General features: G+C 62.7%; 1 protein-coding gene across 2 annotated transcripts in view; it reads left to right on the top strand.

The window, feature by feature from the left end:
* PACS2 (phosphofurin acidic cluster sorting protein 2) overlaps window positions 1–26,042 on the top strand; it is a 51,256-nt gene that overhangs the window by 14,535 nt on the left and 10,679 nt on the right. Inside the window, exons 2-16 of one of the 2 annotated variants that reach the window (XM_029953083.1) lie at window positions 12,790–12,877; window positions 14,813–14,902; window positions 15,890–16,015; window positions 17,146–17,308; window positions 17,794–17,867; window positions 17,960–18,016; window positions 19,156–19,215; window positions 21,529–21,686; window positions 22,957–23,047; window positions 23,348–23,422; window positions 23,893–24,035; window positions 24,806–24,938; window positions 25,170–25,274; window positions 25,418–25,524; window positions 25,832–25,986. In XM_029953083.1, the coding sequence (XP_029808943.1) occupies window positions 12,790–12,877; window positions 14,813–14,902; window positions 15,890–16,015; window positions 17,146–17,308; window positions 17,794–17,867; window positions 17,960–18,016; window positions 19,156–19,215; window positions 21,529–21,686; window positions 22,957–23,047; window positions 23,348–23,422; window positions 23,893–24,035; window positions 24,806–24,938; window positions 25,170–25,274; window positions 25,418–25,524; window positions 25,832–25,986 (1,625 nt within the window). Of the gene's footprint in view, window positions 1–12,789; window positions 12,878–14,812; window positions 14,903–15,889; window positions 16,016–17,145; window positions 17,309–17,793; window positions 17,868–17,959; window positions 18,041–19,155; window positions 19,216–21,528; window positions 21,687–22,956; window positions 23,048–23,347; window positions 23,423–23,892; window positions 24,036–24,805; window positions 24,939–25,169; window positions 25,275–25,417; window positions 25,525–25,831; window positions 25,987–26,042 lie in introns of both variants that reach the window. The other variant, XM_029953082.1, reaches the window with a different exon arrangement.

Here is a 26,042-nt window from a genome sequence, read left to right as displayed (position 1 = left end):
CCCCTCCTCTGGCGCCCTGGCCCCACCATGGGCAGGCTGCCTGGGCTGGGCCAGGTGTGGGGTTCACAGCGACCCCGCCACTCCTCCTCCTTCCCCTTCCAGGGCTTCCCAGCTCCGGTGATAAAGGCCATGCTGGCCAGCCAGCAGAGACACTGAGACGGCACCTCTGACCTTGCCTCATGATTAGCAGGAAGCAGCCGTGTCCAGATAAGGCTCAGACAGCAGAGAAAGCTGAGCCGGGCCAGAGATCTGGCAGCCACCCCGGGCTGCCAGGGGCAGGTGACCTGCGCTCAGGACATGGGTGGTTCCGAACTGTCTGGCCACGGCTCAGCGCTGCTAGAACGATCCTACAGGAAGCACGCTGGGCCAGATGCTGGTCTCCAGGCCTCCACGTGCCCCGGCCTCGTCCCTACACTGGGCCGTGGCCCGGCTGCGTGGACTTGCAGCCCTTCTAGAGCTTCTGGGGCATCTGGCCTGTGTCCACCCCAGCCCTACTCTTGGGCTGGCTGTTCCCCAGAGGTGGGCAGGACGTGGGCACCCCCAGCCAGCTGCCAGCCCAGAGCCCCCGCCCCTACCGGGACAGACACGCGACCGCACAGAGGGTCATCTCCTGAAGACAAAGGGCCCCTCAGTCTTCCCTCCTGCCAAACACAGAGTCAGCGTATTTGGGACCCAGAGGTGCGCCCCACGCGTGGCCGCAGTTCCCACCATCCCCCGGTGCCTGGAGGAAAACTGGAGAAGTCAGCATTTGCTCGAGGGCCAGAGCAGAAACCCATAAAATGTTCTTGCCCCCTGTCGGTGCCGGGTGCCATCCAGAGGGCTCGGCTGCCCGGGAGCAGTATGCAGGCCCTTGGAAAGTTAAACGGGTTACCACGTGGCCCCGCAAGCCAGTCTTTCCTGAGAGGGGCAGGGACTCCGGCCAAAGGTGGCCTAGCAGCCTGTCATGGCCGTCCCGGCTCCCTCCAGCCGCCACGGTCTGGGGCAGGTGGGCCTCCTCCCAGCGTGCTCGGGGGCGGCGCAGCCTCCTGCTTCGCCACGAGCCAGCTCGCTCACCTCCCTCGCCTCGTCCCCGGCGTCTTCTGTCCCCCGCCGTATCAGACAGGCTGAGTGCAGGTCACCACGGCCACACAGCCTGTCTTGCCGGGTATCACGAGGATTGTCCTGTTACTGTCAGCCACGGCTGTTGACCGCTTCCTGTGCCTCATTTGTAAATTCAGCCTTATCCTGGGTGTGCATGTAGAGACACGTACACATGGGGGTCAGGACCATCGAGGTTTCAGGGGGTCTCGGCGCGGCCCCTCGGATAAGGGGGGGCTCCTACACGAACACTCAGCACTGTCCACAACTGCCAGGAGGGGGACGACGCATACACAGGCCGTGCAGAGAGGTCGTCCTGCCTGTAAAGGAATGAGGATGCGGCACGAATCCGGGAGTCGCTCGGTCGAGAGGCAGGCGTTGCAGCTGCCTGTGTATGTGGGTCCCTGTCTGTGAACCGTCCGGCAGGAGGACCCTCAGGGGAGCAGACTGCTGGCCGCCAGGGCTGGGGGAGGCCATGGGTAACAGCCAAGGGGCGGGGCTTTCCTTGTAGGCTGATGAGAATGTTCTGGAATCAGAGATGGTAGCTGCTCGATGCTATGCGTGCACTAAGTGCCACTGACTTGAACACTTTAAAATGATCAATTTCCTATTATGCGTATTTTCACCACAAGAGTCATTCTAAGATGAGGGAGGGGGTCAGGATGGATATAGATTGGGGGGCAGTCTGGGTGTAGATTGGGGGGCAGGATGGGTATAGATTGGGGCAGGATGGGTGTAGATTGGGGGGCAGGATGGGTGTAGATTTGGGGGACAGGATGGGTGTAGATTCAGGGGGGCTGGATGGGTGTAGATTGGGGGGGACAGGATGGGTATAGATTCAGGCAGTCAGGATGGTGTAGATTGGGAAGTGAGGATGGTGTAGATTGGGGGAGACCAGCAGCAGGCAAGCCCATGTGACATGTGGCCCGCCTGGACCTGGCTGCCAGCAGCGGGGGGCGCCCCAGGCTCACAGCTCAGGAGCAGCAGTGGGCAGCAGGCTGGGGTGTGTGGCTGACCGGTGGGCGTGTGGACATCTCAGGGGACAGCCCACCACTCCTGGGGGACGCTTGCTGGGGGCTGAGAGTCTTGATGCCCTGACTCACAGATCCTAGGTGCACATGAGAGGGGAGGTGTCCCTTGGTGGGAGGTGAGAAGCATGACCTGCTGTGCCCTCTGGGCTCCAGGCAGCAGGGGGTGAACAGCAGCCCTGGAAGGTTCTGGAGCCTGAGGTGACTGGGGTTGTGGGTCTGCACTTCTGTGGGTTGCCTCTTTGTGGCTGTCACCCACGTTCAGTGGATTGTTTGTCTCTTTGTTGTGCTTCTGTAAGAGGCTTTGTTTCTGGGACTTTGGCCCTTTGTCTGCCAGCAGCTGTCTTCCCGCATCTGTCGTCCATCTCTGACTTCGCTGTGCTAACGTCCGCGATTCCCAGCTCAGGAAGAGTTGGGGTCTTGCGTTGGGGTCTCGTGCCTTCCTGCACGTGGCTTGGTGCACCTAGCCCCCCTCCTCCTTGGCTAGGACTTACTTGTGTGTGCTGGGCGCTGTTCTAGGCCCTGGGACCAGCCCAGACGGGTTGGGGTGGTGGGCGGTGGGCGTTTCCTAGCCCCGAGGGCCCTCAGTGAGGAGGGAGGAGGCAGTACATGGCTGCAGGGCCCGATTGCAGGGCTTGGGGGTCACAAGGAGGCTGAGTGCAGGCAGGCTCGGATCCTGGGCTGGCGGTACAGGAAGTCTAGGACATCTCTGGAGGCGCTGCCTGTCGGGCCTACCCAGAGACATCTCCATACCAGCGGGCGCCGGCATGACCACACGGGGCCACAGGGCAGGTGCAGAGGAAGACACAGCAGAGGGCGTCCAGGAGATGGAGAGAAGCAGGGGCAGGAGGGCCTGGGCTTCCCTCCTGGGTGGTCCGGAGGACACAGGCCCACACTGGAGAGAGGCTGCATTTTGGGAACTCTCCATCTTGGGAAGATGTACAGAAGACCAGAGAGGGCGCGGGTGCTGGCGTGCCTCTTCCTGATGCCCAGCAGAGCCAAGGAGGGCTGGTGCCTCTGGAGGAGCCTGGGAGGAGGTCCAAGGCTGCTGGGTCAGCCTGCAGGAGGGGGAGAAGCCGAGGCACAGGTGCCCATGGCAGAGGCCGGAGCCTGGTGGCCTCCTTGTCCCTGCTCTGGACTCCAGTGGCCACCAGCGGCCAGGACCGGCAGAGCGAGGGAGAGTGGGTGAGCAGAGGGCAGAACTCAACAGTAGCACACCCTGCATCTGTGAGATGGGAATGGGAAGCTCTGGTGAAAGAACATTCCAGAACATTCCATCATGGCCACCAGAACTCAATGGCAGACACAGAAGGTATTCAGCACAAGGGGCCAGACTAAGCCGAGAAGAGCCAGAGAATGGAGCAGAAACAGGTGGAAACAGACAGAGAAGAGATTGGAGGCCTTGGTGCTCCTCTAGGCAGGATCCATCATCTGGGCCCCTCTCCCGGCTATGCAGGCACCCAGTTGTAGGCAGGGCCCAGGTGGGGACACAGCCCCCTCCTCCAGGTCTCCTGACACGTCAGTCCCTGGAGGGGTCAGTGTGTCCTCCATGTGCTGTCTGCCCAGAGTCCACAGTCAGTGAGTCAGCAAGCGAGCGAGTGCGGCACACGGGTGTCCTCACTCCCTGGACAGGCCTGGGGGACTCTTAGGAGAAGAGACCGTCTTCCCTTCCTGTCGGGCTTGTGGAGCCCTGTTTCTGGGAGAGCTGTGCTGGTGAAAGTTTTTGACTAAAAGTTAAAGCCGGAACCCTGCGCTCTGGTGGCCGGGACGTAAGTGGCGCAGCCCTGGGGTCACAGGGGAGGTGCTCAGCACTGAGCCCCCAGCAGCTGGACTCCCGGCTGGGTGTCCCGAAGGAGCTGGAAACGGCATGACGCACAGTGGCCTGTGTCCACCACTGGGGGAATGAATAAACAAGCCTATCCAAATGGGGGGTTCCCACCAGCCTTGGAGGCGGAGGAAATTCGGGCCCTCTCCCACGTGGGTGGACTGCAAGGACTCTGCCCTGAGGGACACGGAGTCAGTCCGTTCGGACACAGAGCAGGACTTGGGGGTGCCAAGGGCTGGGGAGGGGGTGGGGTGAGCGTTTAACAGGGATGGAGGTTGGGGAAGATGAAAAGTTCTAGAGATGGACGTTAGTGATGGACGTGTGACAGTGGGAATGTGCTTAATGCCTCCCAACTGCACAATTAAAAATGGTTTATGTTACATATATTTTACTGCCATAAAAAAGGGAACTAGAGGTTGCCAGCATGTTTCCCAAAATATGCTGTGGCGATTAATACTTGCAGAGGAAGGGGTGGGGTGTGGGAGCCCTGCTGTTGACGAGCTCTGGCCCTCGGTGCTGGCTGGACTCGGCTGGAGACCCAGAGAGGAGCCCACAAGGCAGGTGGCAGGTCTGCCTGCAGGGGGACCTGTGGTTCCCAAAGCCTCAGAAGACCTTCCTCTGTCCCCTGACCCCCTGGAGCCTGAGGGACCCCCGTGGTGCCCCATCCAGACCCCACCCTCGGAGAGCTGTCCCCACGCACCTCCTCGTGAGTGCCCACTGCCGCCCAGGCTCCAGGGATTTGGCGGCACTCCCGCGCCTCCTTGGCCACCACGTACACACGGGCCCATCTCTCTGGTTTGTGTCACACGTGAGGATGTAGGAGGGGGTCCCTCTGCTGCTCCAACTTGGAATTGAGGTCCTGGGGGAGCGGGGTGCTGGCCCTGTCTCTGGAGCAGGAATGGGGCTCAGGGGGGCGGGCGTGAGGGTCCCGAGGTCGGGACGGGGGTGGGGGGGCGGCGTGCTCCCAGGAACACCGGGTGCTCCTTGCAGGCCTCGCGCATACACAATTCCTGCAAAAGCAGACTTCTGTGAGGTTTCTGTGATGCCGCTTACTCTGCAACTCATCAAACCAGGGGACGTCAGGATCTTGTCCCCCCCGCCCCCCGTCACCACCCTGGGGGACCAGGGTTGCCCCCTGGTGCTGCCCTCCCCAGGCCGCCTTCCCCGACCCCAGGGCAGAGCGCCCAACCCTGCTCCCCTGGCTGTGTGTGTTCCGGCCTGTGGGGCTGTTGAGGGGCCTGGGGGAGATCCCTGCAGCCCCGCTCTCCCTTTCACAGGGTGCTCCGCTCCCCCTACCAGCCTCCTGTCCCCAGGTCCCATGGCTCCGTTTACACCCACCCCTCACCCCGATCCCACACTTGACTTGGCCCCTGCCCTCCAGGTCCTGTGCCTTGCCAGTCCAGGTCACCCAGGAGTGGTCGTGGCCCACCCTCCGGAACCCCTGCTCCTGTGAGGCCATCTCCCTTGCTCTCCTTCCTACCACCCCAGCCCCCAGCTGGTCTCCACGCCCACCCCGACCTGCCAGCACCTCCCTCTTCCTCCAGACGCTGGCCCTCACGACCCAGGTGTCCAGCCCCTGCCCGGTGCCCAGGCTGGCCTTTCTGTTTGTGGTCTGGACGTGGGGGGCTCCCTGCAGCAGCCAGGAGGCCTGCCCTCCATCCAGGGGCTCTGTTCCATCCTGTTGGCCCCCTGCCCCCCCATGAAGACCACTGACCCTAGAACACACAGAAGCCGTAGCGCCCAGAGCTGGTGCGGAGACAGAGGCCCAGGGGGTGGGGACCCGGCACCTGCTCCAGCCTGATTACAGCCCAGCCTGGGCGTTCAGTTGTCGTGGGTCAGGGGCACCTCTGCCGAGCACTACGGGGATGCTGTCCTGTGGGCTGGCTCTTCCCTCACGGCAGGAACCAGAGACGCTAAGGACGGAAGTGTGTGTTCAGGGCCCCTCACACGCAGACGCACAGGCACCCCCTTGCCAGGACCAGAGGCAGCTCACGTGATCCCCCCCACGTACACACGCACCGTGGATGACCTGTGACGGGACAGCCTCGGGAGATGCCGGGGAGGCCGTACTGCCCTGTGGCCTCACACACGGCCGGGCCACCCGCCTCGGAAAGACAGGGGGAAACAGCTCTTGGGCGCATGCCCACACTTGAGCAAACGCAAGGAGGTGCCCAAGTGGTTCGCTTGCACGAAGACGGGACCAGGGTTGGCTGGTGGGCCCCAGTGGCATGTCTGTGGTGGGGTCGCAGGAAACAGGGACCACCCTCCCTGAACCCTCTCCCCAGACAGAAATCAGGTGGGGGAAGAACGCCGCGAGCTAATAAGCCTGTGGTTTATGTGAAACAGGTGACTTTAGGGAAGAGTGACGGGTGTCTCTACCTTCCTCACCTTCCTCTTCCTTCAGGACGGTGCAGAATCACACACGCAACCGCAGCAGACTTCAGAGAGGGCCCCCTGCCCGCCTCCGAACAGGTGGGCAGGGGGCCAGGACACCTGTGAGTGTGGCCGTCTCCGCACGCAGGACTAGCCCTGGGCGCCTGAACGACCCGGGGGCAACAGCAGGTGGAGCGGTTGGGAGGAGGGGGCCGGGCTCAGAGAACAGGGTGCCCCGGAGCACAGACCGAGGGAGACGTGCATTGCGTAAACACACTTCGGAAACACCTTCATGTGACGGCCTGCAGCCCGGAGACGGAGTCTGCGTGTGCGCCTGGAGTAAGCGAGTCCCTGCCGGTCAGAAGTCCCCGCACTAGAAAGAGGCGGAGGCGCGGCCAGGCCGCAGGCTTAGCTCGGGCCGAGGGCACGTCCCCACAGCCAGTGCAAGCTGGAAACACAGCCCCAGACCTAAAGACCGCTGCTTCTGGCTGTTGGTGAGCCGCAGCGTGTCCCCTCCAAGTCACGTGTCGAACCCCTAACCCTGAAGCAGCTCGGGGTGTGTGTTTGGGGCTGGGGCCTTGCAGAGGCGGAGGCTGAGGCGGTGAGACCACTCGGAGGGAGATTTAGAAAGTGGGGGGTGGCCAGGTGGGGCCTAGTCTGGTAGGACTGACCGCCAGGGTACACGTGTGCAGCGGGAGGGGTGTGAGGGACAGTGCTCATGATCCAAGGACAGAGGCCTGTGACAGAGCCTGGTCTCAGGAGCGTCTTGCTGCCGCCCTGGTCTTGGACTTCCCGCCCCTGGGGGCCGCCTGGCCCTGGTGGCCGTCGAGTCAACACGCCTTGGGGCCAGTGGGGTGCACATTAGTCCCATAACCTGGGAGTGTGGTGTAACAGTGCCCTGGGCAGAGCCCGCACCAGGGTGTGTGGCTGTGTGTCTGTAGGGACCCGGCCAAGGGCGGAGAGGCCATGTGTGCGCACGTTAGGTGGCCCAGCGCTGCCGCTGCTTGAGAGAAACCAGGTGTGGGGTGGAGAGGACACGTCACAGACACGTCGCAGCCTGACGTGCACTGTGGACCTCAGAAACAATGCCCTGCTGTGGGGGTGGGGGGCGGGTGAAAGCAGCGTGCCTGGCAGTCTGGCACCAACAGGGAGCCAACACCGACCCCCAACTTCCGCCTGGGGTAGCCCTCAGGTGTTTGCAGTCCAGGGTGGCTGCCTGGGCCCTGACGTTGCAGCCTGGAGAAGGAACCAACAGGGGGCGCCACACGTCACCCCTGTGGGTCCCACCACCTGGCCCTGGAGGGGCCTCTGCCAGCTGTCCGCCAGGCAAGACTGTGGCCTCTGGCTGGGAAATGGACCCCCAGCTAACGGGGTGGGGGCCCAATTAGGGGACGCTGGCCAACTCCCGGAAGGAGACCCCCCACCCCTGATGGCGGTCCCACAGCGGGGGAGGAGGGGGGGGCGAGAGGCACACAGTGGGGGTCAGTAATTCTGGTCCCGATCTCCATCTCCTTATTGATTATGGTTGTGGGGTAGGTGGGGACAGTGATGTCACTGCGATGTTTCTGGAAGCCTCAGAAAACCAGAACAGCACTTCCCCAGGGTTGGCTGTGCCTCTCGCAGGCTGTCTGGACACCACCGTGGGGGGCGGTTCCCCCGGCCGGGACCCCGGGGTTTCGCCTGCCCCAGGGCCGTGCGTTGTCCCGAGGCCGGCGTGCTTGCAGGACGTCTGACACAGGGACAGCCCTGCGTTGTGGCGCACATCGTGCGCGGGGTTCTTCGGCGGGGTTGCTCACGGTTTCCCTGAGCGCCCGTGCCCGACCCGGCCCCCAGGCCTTTCTCTGAGAACCAGTCTTGTGTAAAAACAAGGAGCGTTTCTTCCTCCTGGCTCAGGGTCTGCGTGCAAATGACTCTGCTTTTCATGTTGTTTGCACAAGTAGCATCAGCTCGAATATATCTTAGAATTAAAAAAAGAAAAGGTAGAGGGAATCCAAATGGCTTGTGATTGTCCCACCCGTCTGGGAGGCTTGACTCTGGAGAGGCAAGCGGCTCAGCGCCGGTGTAGACGGACCCTCTGCACGGCCACGAGCTCACCTTCCCTTCCACCAGAAAGCCCGCGGCTCTGCTTGTGGCCTCCCGAGGGCCCCCTGTGCCGACGACCCAGCAGAGCGGGTGCCGCCATACTGTCGTCTCCGCCCCCGCCGTGGCCAGCAGGTGCGGGCCTGCCCTGGACCCCGCCCCGTCCCGCCAGGAAGGGTGAACGCCCTGAGGAGCTAGAGACCCTGTCCCAAACGAGGACTGTGCAGGCATTTCAGATAATGGTTTATCCTCAGCAGGACCCCGATAAGGCCTCCTGTCTGCAGTGGGCTGATACATCCCTTGGGGCTTGTGGCTTTGTTTAACTTTTGAAAACTTACTGTTTACAACTCACAGTAAAGTTCAGCCTGCCCCATGTTTGCCCACAACTCTGATGTCCCCGTTGCCCCCTCCACCAGGCTCAGGACACTGGGCAGTCCACCAGAACCAGCCCTACAGTAGGTGTGAGGTGCTGACTGCTGTTGGTTTTCATTTGAATATTTCCATATGCTCGTTTACTGTCCGTATGTCTTTTTTGGTGAAGCATTTGCAATTTTGTGCCTACTTTTTTTGTCCTATTGTTGAGTTTTAGGGTTCTTTATATATTGTGGATTAAACCCTTGGTCATATATGCAGTGTGCAAGTATTTTCTCCAGTTCTAGCTTCTTTCCATTTTTTCACAAAATTTTGGTGAAGTCTAGTATAGTGGACTTCCTGCTTCCGTCCCGCACCTCCCTGCTTTGCCCCTCGAGAGCAGCGCGCCACCCTGAGGGCCACAGGCCCTGCAGGTCTGGACAGCCCCCACCTTCCCGGGTTCTCCTCTTAAGAGTCCTCTGGATCAGCTTCGTTCCTCTGCCGTTCCATGTGAACTTAAAACTCCGCTCACTGGTAGGTGCCAAAGAGTCGTGCTGGGATCGCAGGGGCGCTGAGCCTCAGGCCTGGTCTGGGGAGCACTGATGCCTGTGCAGCGGCTCGGGCCCGCCTCTGGACCCCTGGTCACCCGCTCTCCCCAGCCGGCAGGCCCCGCCCTGGTTTCATTGTGTTCAGGTGTTTCCGTTTGCTTCGGAGTTCCTACAAACGGAGTTTTAGAAAACTGACTTCAGTCGTTCATTGCTAATATGTAGACATGAGACGATTTATCTGTTGAACTTGTATCCTGTGATCTCGCCGTGCTCATTAGTTCGGGGGCGCTCACATTTCCACATTCCTGGGGCTGGGCTGCCGAACTGTTGGGTGGTCTGCCAACAAGAGCTGTGTTTTCTCTTCTCCACCCCGTGTGGCTTTTGTCTAATTTTCTGGCCTCATCTCGCAGGCAGGCCTTCAGCCTGCTGGGCCGGGCTGCAGGGGCCAGCCTACCCCAGGGAGGGGGAGGCCTACCCCAGCCTCAGGTGCTGGTCTGTCTGGCGCCCAGCATGACATTGGCCATTCAGGAAGCTCCTCTCTGCCCCAAGTTGGCCAAGAGTTTTAATCACAAATGGAATTGAATTTTGTCAATTTATTTTTCTTAACCACTGATTGGTTACAAATGTTGACAAGCCTAGAATTCCTGGAACAGACACACATGGTGGCAGGTTCTGTTCATTCCTTTTCATACATGAGGAGTTGTGTGCTAATACCTTGTTGAAGATCTTTACGGCTGTGTTCATAAAGGTATATTGGGTTATAGTTTTCTTTTTTGTATGTTTCTGTCTGGTGTTGGTGTCAGGGTAATTGCTGACCTCAGAATGAGTTGAGAAGTACTTCCTCCTCTTCTATTTTCTGAGAGATATGATGTGGAATTGGTGGGGTTTTATCTTTTGATGTTGGGTTAAGTCCACCTAGAGTTTTCTTTTTCAGAAAGTGGCTAGCTGTTCAATTTCTTTGATGGATTAGGCTGTTCAGATGATCTGTTCATGATCAGCCATAGTCTGTAGCTTTAGGATGTCATTGCATATTGTTACATACTGTTACATTGCTGTTACATTGTGTCGGAGCCCCCAGATTTCTCCCCCTCCATCCCCAGTCAGTGTTGGTGAGGCCCCTGTGAGCTTTCATTTCTGGTATTGCCTGTTTTGTCCTCTTTTCTTTGTTGGGCTAGAGGTCTTATCAGTTTTATTGCTCTTCCTAAAGATCGAGTTTTTGTTTTTATTTTGGCCTTTACTCTATATTTTATTTCCATATTTTTTTTATCTTTGATTTCGTTTCTGCTTTTGTCTTCTTACTTCCTGGCCCCACTTGCTTTGGGCTCCGTTGCCGCCTTTCCCAGGGTCGTGAGGTGGCGCCCAGCCTGGACACTGGAGACCTTTCTCACTGCCCAGCGTGAGTGAGCGGAGGCCCGGGGGCTGCCTCCCAGGGGTCGCTGCTAGTACTTCCTGTTTCCTCTGCGCTTTCCTCATGGGTCAGAGTGCTGCCTACTGTCCCCAGTGGTTGGCGTTTCCAGCTGCCTGTCTACTGCTGATTTCTGTTTGTTTGTTTGGGCTTTTTGTTTTCGTTTTAAGTAGGCTCCTCAGCCAACATGGGGTTCCAAGTCCTGACCTTGAGATCTAGAGTCCATGGACCAAGCTGGCTGGGTGCCCCTCTGCTGTTGATCTCTAGCTGAGTCCATGGGGCTCAGAGAACACACTTTATGTGAACACACTTCTGTTCTTTAGAGACGAAGCAGCTCCGGTTCTGCGTGACATCTTTGCAGTCCGTTAGCACAGATTCAGAGTGGCCTGCCGGGCAGAGCGGGCTGGGCTTCCCCGGGGCTCTTGCGTGTCGGGACCGTGAGGGACACCTCCCAGCCTGGAGCCTCCTGCTGCCGGTCACCTGCCTCGCTGCCTGGGAGGCCCTCGCAGCTGTGCCCTGGCCCCTGCGGGCTCAGTGGAGTGCAGTGGCCCTGAGTGCCGCATTGTGGCAGGCTGGCGTTCGGCCCGGGATGGGCGTGCGTGGTTTGTGCCTGTCCTAGCTTATCAGAGGTGACTGCCGTTGAGAGAAGAGTTCACTGTCCTTCGCCGCCGTCCCTAGAAACAGGAGGCAGCAGGTCCTGGGGGCTGGCCCTGGGTGTTTAGGGCAGGGGATACTGGGTTGGTGTTAAGGGTTAGTTAAGGAGAGGTTCAGAGTATGGGCCCTGGATTCAGGGGAGATGTAACGGTTCTGGCCATGAGTTGGCCCTACAATGAACAGATGTCAAAAAGGTAAACACAGAATCTAATAAAACACAGAAAAGGAGGGTCTTCATGCCCAGAATGGCAGTGGGGTCTCTGCTCCATGCCCAGGATGATGGTGGGTGTCTCTGCCCCATGGGTGGTTGGCAAGTGCTCAGAAAGCCCATGGAACTTTCCAAGGCCACACCGTTGACCACAGGCCCCCCCAAGCCCCACCCCCTCTCGACCCAGGGCCCTGTATCCAGACCTGAGCCCACCTGCCTTGCAGGGTTGCTCCCTGCTGTCTGGATGTAGAAATGTGAGCAGGCAAAGTGTCTGGTGACTTCGGGGACTGAGTGACTCATCTGGGCATAGACAGAGTGCCTTTCCCAAACAGGGCCTGTGTGCCCCCGGCACAGGTGTCCGGGACTCATGCTGGCCCTCGGAGCTGTGTGGCCGGCCATGGAGTCCTGACTCCTGGTGAAGCTGGGCACCGCACTGTCCTGGCAGCAGCCCACCAGCCTCAGGGCGGGAAACTGAGCCAGGGTTTCAGGGAGCCGCGGAGGGAGGTCCCGGCTGAGTTCGGTTTGGGCCCCCCACCCCACCCTGGCCGCTTCCCACCTCCCCGGCCCGGGCTCCCTGGTGGGGTTGTTCTGGGGGCCCTCGGGGGCCGCTGCCTCCCGGAAGGGAAGGCTCCGTGGACAAGTTCCTTAATGTCAGGTGTTCGAGGCGCACGCTGCAGCGACAGTAGAAGCAAGGGCACCCAGGTACCGAGGGGCACAGTGCAGGCGTGGACCCCTGGCCCCTGCCCCCAGGCCCCTGCGCTGGGATTGGGAGGTGGAGTGAGGACCGGAAGGGTTCTGGGGAGGCTGGGGCCTCTGGCCAGAGACCTGGGGCGGGGGCGGGGGCGAGGTGAGGGGCGGGAGTCTAGATGGGCCCTGGAATGACCCGGTGGGCCTGGTCAAAAGGAGGGGGGGGAGGGGGCGGGGCCTGACGAGGCTGTGCTCGGTGGGCAGCCAGCACCTGGTACCTGGGAGCCTCCGTGGTCTGCGCGCCCTTCCCTGGCCTCTCCTGCCCACAGACCTGCGTCAGGCCGCCCGCACAAGCAGGAGACCCGCCCCCTGGAACCCTCTGGAGCAAGGGGATGCGGAGTGGCATGCACCACCTGCAGGAAGCCTTGAGGGTGGCCCTAGGCCTAGCCAGGGTCCCCGAGGAGATGTGAAGGCCACACCTGGGGCTGGAGCTGCTGGGAGCCGGCCCTCCTCCTCGGCTCGAGCCGTGCTGAGCAGCCCTGTGCCCTCTGCAGGTTGTGCAGCCTGACCTTGAAGAAGCTGGTGGTGTTCACGGAGCTGGAGAAGGAGCTCGTCTCCGTGGTGATTGCCGTCAAGATGCAGGTGAGGGCCGTCAGCACCGAGGCCGTGCCGCCCAGGCCCAGGGGGTGCGTGGGCTCGGCCGCTCCAGCAGCCCTCTGCCCCGGCCCCTTGACCTGGAGGAGGGCCCTGATGCTCAGCTCGGTTGGACGCCACACACCTCGGGCGCGTGGGGGGAAGTGAGCGTGCGGGTCACTCACACGTGGGCCTTCCCAGGGCAGGATCGTGGTGCAGACCGGCTGCCACACCCTCGCATGTGTGCCGGGCACCCGCTGGCCCTTCTCCACCAGCCTCTGACCCAGGGCCGGCCCAGCGGTGCCCGCCTCTCGTCCTCACACCCCTCTGTGCCTCTGGTCCGCACAGGACCCTGCCTTGGAACCACTGTTCCAGGAGGACCTGACCCGGTCCCCACCCCAGCCCCTCAGGCCCTCAGCACTGCCTTCATGCAGCCCTCAGCCCCTCTGCAGGAGGGTCCCCTTCAGGGACACCAGTTCCCTGTCCACTTGCCAAGTCAGGAGGCACTCAGTCCTCGGCTGCTCAGACGGTGCTTCATGTGGCCCTTTGCAGACGTATACCCCCCACCGATGGGCCCACTCTGCAGGTCCCTCCCTCCCCCAGGAGCCATGCTCACAGGCACTGAATGTGCTGGCGCCTCCTCCCAGTGCCCCCCCACCGCAGCTCTGCTTCCTGTTGGGGCCCCCAGACCGTCAGGCCCACAGGACAGAGTGCTTGCTTCACCCCCAATCCCAGGCTGCTGGAGCCCACACCCATGGACCCCGTGAGCTCAGGGACACGGGTGCTGGTCTGCATGCTCCACCGTTCCGCGTGGGCTGGGAGCAGCCAATGCCATGTGGTCCGAGACCATCCACCTGGCCCCACAGCTGTGCCCAGGACCCCTCCCTGTCACTCCTGTCTGCCTCACATCTGTGTTTTGTCCTGGACCTCCCCCCCGCACCGCCCTGCTCTCAGCCGCTTCTCCACCCTCCTCTTGGTCAGACACCTCAGGAGCTCCCCCACCCCCACTCTGGTAGCCACGCCTCTCCTTTGTGGCTCTGAACCCACCTCCTCTTGGCGCCCTGCAGATGTGGGGCTGCACCTGTCCGTCCCGTGACTTCCTGCACTCAGCATCCTGCCTCCCGGGTCTGCCCGTGTTCTTCTGCCATGTCCATGTTGGCACAGCCACTTAAAAAAATGTTTTTAATGTTTTTGAGAGAGAGTGCAAGTGGGTGAGGGGGGGAGAGAGAGGGAGACACAGAATCTGAGGCAGGCTCCAGGCTCTGAGCCGTCAGCACACAGTCCAACGAGGGGGTTGAACTCACAGACTGTGAGACCATGACCTGAGCTGAAGTTGGATGCTTGACCGACTGAGCCGCCCAGGCGCCCCTGGGGCAGCTGCTTTTGAAACAATACTGTGAGGAACATTTTTAATGCATTTGGGGTTTATTTTGGTAGAGGGTTTGAGGATCTGTATGTTTGGTGACCAGTCTCCCCCGGTGATCTGAGGCCTCCTTACACCCTGCGCTGTGCTCTGTGCCTGTGTCCGTGCATTTGCAAGTGTGTTTCTAGACTTCTCCTCGGGCCCCCTGATGGTGCTGCCACGGGTTACTGCACCTGCACCGCATTTTGCTTTCTGGGGAGGCAGCCACCCGTCAGAGATGCGTGGCGTCTTGCACACCTGTTCCTACAGGTGTCGTCCACTTACCCTGACTCCGCTGCTGCGCTGTCACATGAAGTGTGGCAGGGACCGTTCTTGGGCAGCAACGGGAGGACTTGGAGGGTCACAGGACGTGGACGTTTTTAAGGCTCTTGAGAAGTCCCCCGAGCGGCGCCTTTGGGAATCCCGTGCTCAGCCTCCGCCCCTGGCCCGCGGCCCTTGGTCCTGAGCGTGTTCGGGGAGCCCACAGGACGTCCTCAGCCGGCTTCCTCTGGTGAGCGAGCACCTGCCCTGTTGTGTCCCAGGGCTCCAAGCGGATCCTGCGCTCCCACGAGATCGTGCTGCCCCCCAGTGGACAAGTGGAGACCGACCTGGCGCTGACGTTCTCGCTGCAGGTGGGCCTGCCCTCCGCGCTCGGCCACCCTGGAACCTGAGAAGATGTGCGCTTTGTTAGATCGTGTTTTCCCTCTTCCTGCTGTGAAGCGGACGTAGGGAGGCCTATCCTCACCCTCAAAAGGCCGTGTTGGGAGCACCCGGCGGGCTCAGTCGCTGGAGGTTGTGCATTCGAGCCCCACATTGGGTGTAGAGATTAGTTAAAGAAAGAAAAACTCTTTGAAAGGGTGTATTCCAGTGTTTAGAAGAGGTGGGGGGAATATACAGACCCTCGGTACCGCAAGGTCACACCCCTTCAAAGTGTGCTGGGTTCAGTGTGACCATGGCACGCGCCCCCCAACGAGAAACAGCCCCTGCCCTGGACACCCCAGAGGGCTGGCCTTGCTTTCTCTTTGTGGGGTGACACACTCGCGTTAAAGATGGATACCGTCGTGGGCGTCCGTCAGCTCCTGTTGAAGCCTTCTCTCCTCACGAGTCCGTCTCGCAGGGCTGGGGTTTAGTGAAGTCCGTGAGAACCCTGCCGACCCCCACCCCCTGCCAGCCGCTGGGCCTGTCTGGCTGTGCCCGGGGCCAGGGGGCACACGACCCTAGTTCTGGCGCCACCACAGGACCTTCTGGGTTACGTGCTGACTCTGGGGGCCAGGATCGGAGTGTGGTTCACAGGGCGTGCAGCTCACCCCTGTGAGTGCTCGGCTCTGGGGCCGCGACAGCCGTGCACACAAGCCCTGAGGCCACAGCCCCTGGCCTGCTCTGCAGGGCGGCCTGGACCAGCCCCACTCGGCCCACGCCCTCTGCAGTCGGCACCGCGGGCAGCTGTGCTGGGTGGCCACGGCCCCACCGATTGCCCAGTGGCCCAGCAGGCTGCTCATGTATGCCGGCGGCGGCTTTTACTGTGTCGCAGACTGAGGCACACGGTGGCCCGGCCAGGAGTGAGCCTGGCCAGGGTGGCGGCTGGCACAGATGGCAGCCGTGACTCCCCCTCTCTGCAGTACCCTCACTTCTTGAAAAGAGAAGGCAACAAGCTTCAGATCATGCTGCAGCGGAGAAAACGGTACAAGAACCGGACGATCTTGGGCTACAAGACGCTGGCGGCGGGCTCCATCAACATGGCTGAGGTGAGTGCGTCCCTGCTCGGCCTGCTGCCTCTCCCCCCCCCCCTCCCGCCCCGGTGCTTCGACCCGATGGCCTGTGTGGTTGGGCTGCCCTTTGGCCAAGAGAAAATGAGTAGGTCCATCCTGCGCTGTCCCGGGGGGAGCATCCGGCAAGCGCCCCCACCCCAGCTGGACCCCCTGGACATCCATGCCCCCTTCCGTCCACCCTGCCTAGGAGGGTGGCACGTGCTTGCGCCGTGTCAGCAGTTGACGTGAACGTCAGGAAGTTTCTGGGGGAACAGGGGCTGCTCGTCAGCACAGACCCCAATGGGCCGATGCCACCTCGTCCTGGAGGACCTGGCGTCCCGCAGTGTAGCTGGGGTGGGGCTCAGGAGCGGAGCCCTGAGTCTCTCCTGGGGCCTCTGGGAGCCGTGGGGCGGACCTGGTGTCTCGTGCTGGGGGCCTTCACCGCCTTGGGCTGGTGGTCCGTGCTGTCTAGGCCACTTTGATGCCCATGCAGAGCTATGCTAGTGCCCACCTGGGGCAGGGCAGGGTGCCACGTGTGAGTGGGCTGACCCGGCTGACCCTGCGCCATCCTCATGTGGCCTGGGACCCCACACAGGGCTCGGATGATGGCAGTGCTGGGTTGAGGGACCAATGTGGACCACAGGCTGTTACCACGGCCAGTGCATGGGGTGCACGGAGGCAGGTGCCCCTCTCCCTGGTCTACTTGAAATCTCTCCCGACGGAAACAGCTCTAAGGACTCACCAGCCTGGTGGGCCTGCCTGGCAGGTGTTGGCTTTGCCGCATGAGACCCCCAGCCCATGCTGCTGCCTGGTCCTCCGTGGTCCCCCACAGACGCAGGTCCCTGGGCTGGGATCCCAGGGGCTTGTGGCCCACAGCCACAGCGTCACACAGTGTTGGCTGCTGCGAAGTCCTTCCGCTGTCTGGCAGCTTCAGTCCCCAGTTAGTGCCGACCCCCCGTTCCTCGCCGGCGTCCTCCCGCGGCCGGCACACTGTCTCCCGTGGCCTCCTCTTGTCCGGCTGCCCCCCGGTCCTGTCTCTCGCCCTTGCTCACATGCACCCAGAAGGGGGGGCTGCCGGGTGCTAGCCCTGCCCCGGGGTGCTTTCTAGAGCCGAGCCCCGCCCCCAGGTGATGCAGCACCCGTCCGAGGGCGGCCAGGTTCTGAGCCTCTGCAGCAGCACCAAGGAGGCCTCTGTGAAGGTGGCTGAGGTCTGGATCTTCTCCCTGTCCAGCCAGCCCATTGACCACGAGGACAGTGCCATGCAGGCTGGGCCCAAGGCCAAGTCCACAGGTGTGTCTGCCTTCCTGTCCTGCTGGATTTGAGAAGCCGGGGAGGGGCCGAAAGGGTCTGCGGTTTCCCTCTGGGCCGCAGCCTCATGGCAACATCATGCCTCCTCTGGGCGCCTGGGCTGGGGGATCCCATCCCCGTGTCCCGCAGCTAGGAGCTCAGCAGGAGGCCCTGGGGCTCACCATGATGCCTGCCAGGGTCGGGCACAGGTCCTGGCGTGGCTGTTGCCCGTCACTGTGGGGCCACTGTTCCCCTGAGGCGTGGGAGGGCACGTGGGGGCCACAGTCAGGCACGAGGGCCAGGCTGAAGTGTCAGAGGCCCGGGGGGGCCACTGTGGGAGTGGAGAGGCACAGCCCTGCCCCCACCCAGAAGTGTCGTCGGGGCTGCGCGACTCCCGTGTGCCCAGGGCCGGTCCTCTGGCTGCCGCCCCATTGCTGGGACATGGTCGGAATCTCAAGGCGCTCCCCGTCCGTGTGCTCCTTCCCCAGATAACTATTCTGAGGAGGAGTATGAGAGCTTCTCCTCGGAGCAGGAGGCCAGTGATGACGCCGTGCAGGGGCAGGTAAGCTGGGGCCCCCTGGGGGCCCTGCGTGCAGGTGAGGAGTGCGAGCCTGCGGGCGCAGTCCTCCCAGCCCGCGGCCCCTGTCTCCCCAGGACTTGGACGAGGAGGACTTCGATGTGGGCAAGCCCAAGAAGCAGCGGAGATCGATAGTAAGAACGGCGTCCATGACCAGGGTCGGTGGAAACTGGTTTTACTAACACTGGGGGAGGGTGGAGGGTGAGGGGCAGGGGGCCCCGGGTAGGGTGTTGGGAGGGGTCCCCCGCTGGCCTGGCTTTGCTAGCTTTCCCGAGGCCGAGTCACTTAGATGCTGCATGAACACGCGGCCTCAAGCTGCTGAGTGTGGTCCTTTAGCGCCTCCCTGGCAGGCGTCCTGGGCCTCACCTCTGGCCGTTGCTCCTGGCCCCGGGGGCAGGGGAGGAAGCAGGAGGAGGCCTGTTCCCAGACCACAGTGCTGCTCGGGCCGCTCCACCAGCAGAGCTGGGAGGCTGTCCCTTTCCCTGAGTGAGGCCTGTCCCTTGTTTCTGTTCCTCATCTGGCCGGCCCAGCATAGTGGCCCTGAGGGTGGGGCCGGCCTGTGGGGCTTCTTCCTGGAAGGGGGAGGGGGAGCTCCAGGCGGAGGCCTCAGCCCATCACAGGATGCCCAGCACTGGGACAGTCACCAGCCAGCACAGTGGGTGGACACAGAAGCCTCGCTCGGGGTGATGGGGCCACAGGGCCCAAGCCCAGACGCCTCCCTGCCTCCTCTGGAGGCTCCGGCACAGCAGGTGGGGCACGCTAGCACCTGTGTGAGCCTTCGTTCACACTGAGGGCCCGTGCAGGGGAGCGTGGGCCCCCTTTGCTAGGGTCACCCCCCTTGAGGGTGGCTAAGGGCGGCTGCCTCACTCATGGCCAGGGCTCGGACTCTGAGGCCAGAGCAGTGCTGGGCACACAAGGAGCTTGGGGTCTCTGCTGAGCCCTCTATGTCCCTGCTGCCCAGCCTGTGTCCACCCTGGGTCCTACGGGAGGGAGGCAGTGCCGCAGGAAGGGGCCGGTTACAGGAGGCCCCTGGAAGAACCGTGGGGATGGCGCACGCCCCCCTGCGTCCCTCTCCCGGTGCCCCTCCCGGTGCCCCTCCTGGGTCTGTCCCCAAGTCCAGTGCTGCTGTGGTTCCAAATGCTGGCAAAGGGCTGCGCTCACAGAGCCCACCCAGGCAGCGTCCACGCCTCCCCTCTGCCAGCAGCACCTCTGCTGCGTCCCCTGCAGGGAGCCCGCCCCCTTCGGTTCTGATTCTGTCCGGCTTGTCTTGCAGCAACAGAACTTCAAGCAGAAGGTCGTGGCCTTGCTGCGAAGGTTTAAAGTGTCAGATGAGGTGAGTGAGGGCCCGCCTGCACCCGGGCCCATGGCGGGTGTCCGGGCGAGGTGAGGGCTCTGGGGGCGCCCGGGCCCTGTCTCGGCTCTGCTCTGACCCTCCTGGGCCCCCGTGACACCTTGGGGGTCGAGTGGCAGCTGCCTGCGTGTCTCTCAAATCACAACTCCGCAAACAGACCAGGAGGGAAGCTGAACGGCATTCGGGGTATGGCCGTGAGCGCCATATTTCTGCTGGTTCTAAGCCGCCTGTATGTTAGAGCAGCATCAGGTTTGGAGAGCTGAGCGGAGAGCAGCTTCCGTGGACCCCAGTGCCGCACACCCGGCCCCCGCCACGGACATGCCATGGCACTCGCGCTCCCCCTCCGAGCTGTTTGCTGCCCCACTTGTGCGGTGACGGGCTTGCTCACCTTCATAACCAGAAGAAAAATGCCTTGCTTTTACCTTTAACGTGCACAGAGAAAAACTAGTCCGCAGGTTCTGGATCTGCCTGGGAGAGGTGGCAGGTAAGTGTCCCAGGTGTCACTGCCACACGTGGCTATGGCAGGACTGAGGGTGACGGCCACTCGTGCGCACGGAGGCTCCAGGCCAGGCGCTGAGGTTAGCTTCTCCCCAGACCACCCGGCACATTCAGGACGGTCCCTGCCACATCCCCAGCTGCCTTTTTGCAGACCAGCTGGTCCTAAAACTTACGTGGAAACGCAAGGGACCCAGGATACGTAGAATAAACAATCTTTAAAAACAACAAAATTGAAGCACTTATGCTTTCTAATTTCAAAACTTCAGAAGAGGTACAGTAATCAAAACCGTGTGATGGATCAGCGGGACCAGAAGTGAATCCATTAAAAAAATTTTTTAACATTTACTTGCTTTTTGAGAGGGGGGAGTGAAGGGGTAGGGGCAGAGAGGGGGAGACACAGAATCTGAAGCAGGCTCCAGGCTCTGAGCTGTCAGCACAGAGCCTGATGTGGGGCTAGAACTCACGGGCCTGAGTTCATGACCTAAGCTGATGTCGGACGTTTAACCGACTGAGCCACCTGGGTTCCCTGACTCCTTCTGTTTATAGTCCGCTGATTTCTGACAAGATTGCCAAGACCACTTGATGGCGGGAGAGTAGGCGTTTTGGAAGACAGTGATGGCACAGCTAGATTTGCACATGCCAGAGAGGGAGGCCGGACGCCTGCCTCACACCGTATAGAGACATTAACTCAAAATGGATCTAGACATGATGCCAGACCGTACGCTGCAGAAGTCTTAGGAGAAAGCAGAGGAGTGGACTCTGCGGACTGGGCTGGGCAGTGTGGCTTGGACAGGACACCAGAAGCACAGGCACCCAGAGAGAAAATAGGTATAGACCCCATCAAAAGGTAAAACTCCTCTGCTGCGAACAGCCGTCCCAAAGATGAAACAGATCCAACACAAGACTAGTACCCAGAAGACGGAGAGCACGCTTCCAGCCCAAAATAAAAAGACAACCTGGGCAGGAAATTAATTGTCCAGTGTAGCAGTTGGTCAGAGGGTCTGATGAGACGTTTTCTCCGAAGAAGATCTGCAGACAGCCGGCAAACCTGCAAGAAGGCGCAAGCCAGAACCTCGCCGGGACGCACAGGGCCCCTGTGAGCAGCTGTGACTTCAGCCGGAACAGGGAGACGCCAGCGAGGGTGTGCAATGCCAGCAGGGGCCTCGGCGGAAAACGGCCTGCAATTCCTCAAAGCAATTCCACCAGCAGCGTTCCTGGTGGTTGCCGTCGACAGATCCACGCGCGTCCACGCAGAGACCGATGAGCAGTCACGGAAGCTCATGTGGAGCGACAAAGCCCAGGACGCCCACCCCTGGTGGCGGGTCAGAGCGTGGAGCCGGCGTTCGGGGCGCGTGGTGGCAGGGACTCGCGGGCAGACACACGTGGGCACTCTCACATGTCCCGCCAGGAGAGAGAAGCGCCACGCTGAGGGCCGCTTGCCGTGTGGCTCCGTCTCTGTGACGTTCTGGAAGAGGGCAGATGCACGGGGACAGAAGTCGGTTCAGTGGGTGCCTGCAGGGGCAGAGAGGGGACAGTGAGAGGCCAGGGAGGCCCTGGGGCCGCGCTGCTGGTCTGCCTCAGCCGTGCGCTTCTGCCTTGAAGATCGGTCACGGGAGGAGTGGCCGAGCCGTGCCTGGCCGCCGGTGACTGGGGGCCCCAGAGGTCTCCCCGGCGCCTGGCACATCTGGGCTGCTGGCATGTGCGGGACGGTGCTCGGTGGCCCCACGCCCTCTTCCCGCCTGTCCTGCCAAGGGGGCCCGCCGTGCCAGCACGCGCACACATCTAATGTCACCGTAGGTCCTGGATTCGGAGCAGGACCCTGCAGAGCATGTCCCCGAGGCGGAGGAGGACCTGGACCTTCTGTATGACACGCTGGACATGGAGAACCCCAGCGACAGTGGCCCTGACCTGGAGGACGATGACAGTGTCCTCAGCACCCCCAAACCAAAGCTCAGGTGGGCACGGGAGCCTGTGTTCTGGAGTAAGCTCTCTGGAACCCCAGGCAAGCATGAAGACAGGAGGCCAGTTGGGAAGCCTTGGGGGGTCAGGGATGGAGGAGCAGGGGCTCTGTGTGTGAAGGGTGCTCAGAGGTCCTCCCGGGGTCCCAGCGGGGCTGAGTGAGGCGCCTGTCACAGGACGGGCCATTCTGTCCCGTGGAGAGAAAGGCTGCTGGGGTCGCGAGGCCTCCCTGTGTGCAGGGGAGGGGAGTGGGCGTGTCCCCCAGGAGCAGGGCGTTGGCCTGGCCGGGGCAGGGGAGGGCAGGAGTGTGTGTGGCCTCTGTCTTGGGGGCGTCACTGTGGGGTCCAGGGAGGCTGCCAAGCAGGGGCCACATGGGAGTCCAGAGCCCCTGTGGCCTCCTGGCTTTGGCTTCACGTTTTGATGAGTGCCGGTTGGATGGAGACATGCACATGGGGAGGGTGGGCTTCCCGTGAAGCTGTGGACCCTCCGGTCGGCCTGTCCTGGGGGCGCCTGTGGCATCCGCAGGCTCTGGTTCAGGGTCAGCCTCTGGCCTTCGCTGTGGCTCCGGCGGTCCAGCTTGGCCCACTTGGCTTCCTGCCTGCTGCCCAGCCACCTGCACAGCCAGCAAGGCCCGGGGCCCTCGGGCTTTGCCCCCGTCTGCTGGACTGGGCCTTGCTTCTGTAGCCGCTGGCTGACCCGGGCCACCTCCAGGTCGCTGGCAGCTGGTGCTCACCATGCTGGGAGCCTGCACGGGCATCGCAGGCCCTAGTCCTGCCCTCACGCTCACGTTTCTCTGCCTCAAGTGGCTTTGTCACCAGATTGTGTGCCCCATACACTGTCCGAAAAGCTTCTAAGTGTCTTTGAATCTATGAGTCCCCCCCCGCCCCCCGCCTGGCTGTCTGCTGGGGGCAGTGCATTTGACCTGGTGGGCCAGGGTTCACTGGACCCTGCAGACAGCACTGTCATTGCACTGCTGAGCCTGCACTCTGCGAGCTGAGGCCTGAGGTCCCCCAGGCGGAGGACTGCTGGGCACAGCCACCTCCCTGAGCGCAGGCTGGGAGGGCCCAGGTCTCGGGGATGAGGCCCTTTGCTGTGGACGTCAGAGCTGATGGAGGAGCTGACGGGCTGCAGGGCATCGTGTCCTGGGCTGTGGTTCCCTTGCCCCCACGCCAGCCCTGTGTGGCCACCAGACCCCAGGGCATAGTGGTTGAACCATCAATGTGGGGAGGGTCCTGGAGGGTGACCTCTCTCCCTCCCTGTGCCCAGGCCCTACTTCGAGGGGCTGTCACACTCCAGCTCGCAGACGGAAATCGGGAGCATCCACAGCGTTCGGAGCCACAAGGAACCCCCGAGTCCGGTGAGCGGCTGCTGCGCTCTCTTGCCGGGACCCCAGACCGTGGGTGGGGCGTCCAGGGTCTCCCATCTCTGGTCACTCAGGGTGTCCCTTACTTGCCAGCGTCAGACCAGCCCAGAGCTGGCCGCGCTCCTGGGTCTGTGCATGGCCGGGAGCTCCCTGCCTGATGCCAGGCAACTGTCACAGGGTGGCCTAAGCCTGCGGTCCCAGGCTGCCCCCCAAGCCCAGATTCCCTTGCTCAGAGGTGAGCCAGCCTCAGTGCCCACCATTGATCAAACCCTGACTCCCATCTTGCCCACACAGGCCGACGTGCCCGAGAAAACTCGAGCCCTGGGGGGCAGGCCACCGAGCGAGAGCGTCTCTGACACGGTGACCCACGTGAGCAGGCGCAGGGCCCGCTGACACGCTGCCTCAGGGGCCTGAGCCCACGGGCGGGGCCCCCTGGACTCACCCCCACCCTAGAGGACTTTCAGGCCCCCATGGATTTGTCCCCAGAGGATCAGTCAGGGTTCCCCTGATTCACTTCTAAGCTGGGCGACAATCAGGGCTCCCTGGATTCACCCCTGCCCTCGGGACAGTCAGGGCCCCCGGATCACTGGGGACAGTGGGTGTCCCCCTGTGCTGCTGTCAGCACAGACCCTGTGCACCAAGACCAGGAGCCTTGTGGTTGGACGTGGAGGTCAGCGGGGCTCGCCAGGCCAGTGTGTCCAGAGACACACAGAGCAGAGAGCCATCAGCCCAGAAAAGGCCTAAGCACCCCCACTCCCACCAGGGACTTCCTGGGTGTGAGGCCGGCCCTTGGGAGGTTCCCACAGGGTTCCCAGTGAGTCTCCTTCTTTGCACATCAGAGCACCCCCGCCTTGGGGGAGCAGCCGGCACAGCCTGAGGACAGCCCGGAGGTGGGGACCTCGGCCCTGGATGTGTTCACTGAGAAGCTGCCGCCCAGTGGGCGGATCACCAAGACGGAGTCCCTGGTCATCCCCTCCACCAGGTGACAGCATGCGCTGGGGGGCTGGGGGCCGGGCATGGGAGGCCAGTGTGGTGGGCAGGGCCTCATTGGACCAGATGAGAAGCACAGAGACCTCTGGGCCCACCCAGAGGTTCACAGGGGACCCCCCGCACCCCCCTGCTGGGGCTGAGGTGTGGCCCTGTGGCTGTTTCATGTTTTCTACCACCTGTACCTTGTGGACCCCGCGTGGCACCAGGCGCTGGTGTGGGAGGAGAGTGCCCAGTGCTGTCAAGCTGGAGCCCCCACACAGGAGCCCCAGGGGGCCTGGGCCCTGCTCCTCAGGGTCCTCAAAGAGGTGGGGGTCAGAGTTGCAGCTTTGCTGTGGAAGATGCTCTCGAAGGGCCTCTCCCCTGCCCCCCGCCGCCGTCTTGGTCAGTCTTGGGGTCGTCTCTGAGCCCCTCCCTGGAATGTGCCTCCAGCCCATCTTCCTCACTTTCCTTGGGCACCTGGCCAACCTCCCAGCCGCGGCCGGGACCCCGTTCCTACCCTGGGATGCCACTCTGCAGCCCGGCCAGCTCTCGGGGGACAGTGGTCGGGTGCAGTGCCCTGCCCCTTCTCTGCTTTCACATGTTGAATCGGGCTTTGTGTGGGGTTGAAGCACGTGTGCAGGATGCTCGTGGCCTCTGCGCTCACCCCACAGATGAGCCCCCCCCCGCCCATGTGAATCCACCACTGCCCCCCACCGCTGGGCAGCCCCCTTCCCTGGGGCAGCAAGCATGCGGGCCCGCCCCAGCCTGTCCTGGTCCCCCCAGGTCCGAGGGGAAGCAGGCCGGCCGCCGGGGCCGGAGCACATCCTTGAAGGAGCGGCAGCCGGCGCGGCCGCAGAACGAGCGGGCCAACAGTCTGGACAACGAGCGCTGCCCGGACACGAGGAGCCAGCTGCAGGTGCGCCTCCAGCAGAGGCCACGGGCACCCACGCCCCCGGGGCCGGGCAGCTCGAGGGCGGGATGTGACCATCCCACGGTATCTTCAGCCCACTGACCTCTGTCCAAGACAAAGCCAAGCTCCTGAGCAGGAGCGGGACTGGGCTGTCCTTCCCACTCCTGGGCGGCTGCTGGGGCAGGAGTGGGGACGCAGCAGCCGCCCGACCCGGTGTGGACGGGCCTGTGTCTGCAGATCCCCAGGAAGACGGTGTACGACCAGTTAAACCACATCCTCATCTCTGACGACCAGCTCCCTGAAAACATCATTCTCGTCAACACCTCTGACTGGCAGGGGCAGGTGGGAAGGGGGTGTCCTCCCTGCGGGGGGTGGGGTAAGGGGCTCCTCCCTGCCAGGGAGAGAGCACGTGCCCGTCCTTGCGAGGCGTGGAGCTGACTGCGAGGCCGGCGGACTCTGAGGCTCCCCGCGCCCCTCGCCCCCAGTTCCTGTCGGAGGTCCTGCAGAGGCACACGCTGCCCGTGGTGTGCACGTGCTCCGCCGCCGACGTGCAGGCCGCCTTCAGCACCATCGTCTCGCGGATACAGAGATAGTGAGTCCAGCTGCCACGCGCGGGCCGCCCCGTGTCCGTTGGGGCCCCCACGCTCCAGCCTGGCCTGTGGCTGGTCCTGGGGGCTGTGGGAGGGCTCCCCACGGCCCCGCCCTCTGTCCAGATCAGGGCGCTGGTGGGCGCTCCTGGGTGTGGCCAGTGGGGGGCACGGTGCTCGCTTTGTCCCGAGCTGCGTGTGCCTGGGGCCCAGGGGACACCCCCCCGCCCCCGGCGCAGTGGGGTGATCCTGGCGGCAGGGACGGTGCCCTGAGGCCTCTGTCCCCTCTGTGTCCTGCCCTCGGGGCCTCAGCTGCAACTGCAACTCCCAGCCCCCGACCCCCGTGAAGATCGCCGTGGCCGGAGCGCAGCACTACCTCAGCGCGGTCCTGCGGCTCTTCGTGGAGCAGCTCTCCCACAAGACGCCCGACTGGCTGGGCTACATGCGCTTCCTCGTCATCCCGCTGGGTGAGGGCCTGCGGGGGCGGGCGGCCGCCGCGCACACCCCCTCACGGGCCCTGCGC

The sequence above is a fragment of the Suricata suricatta genome, chromosome 9 (assembly GCF_006229205.1).
Source record: "Suricata suricatta isolate VVHF042 chromosome 9, meerkat_22Aug2017_6uvM2_HiC, whole genome shotgun sequence".
NCBI classification, from domain to species: Eukaryota; Metazoa; Chordata; class Mammalia; order Carnivora; family Herpestidae; genus Suricata; species Suricata suricatta.
This window is presented reverse-complemented; position numbering and strand designations above follow the sequence as displayed.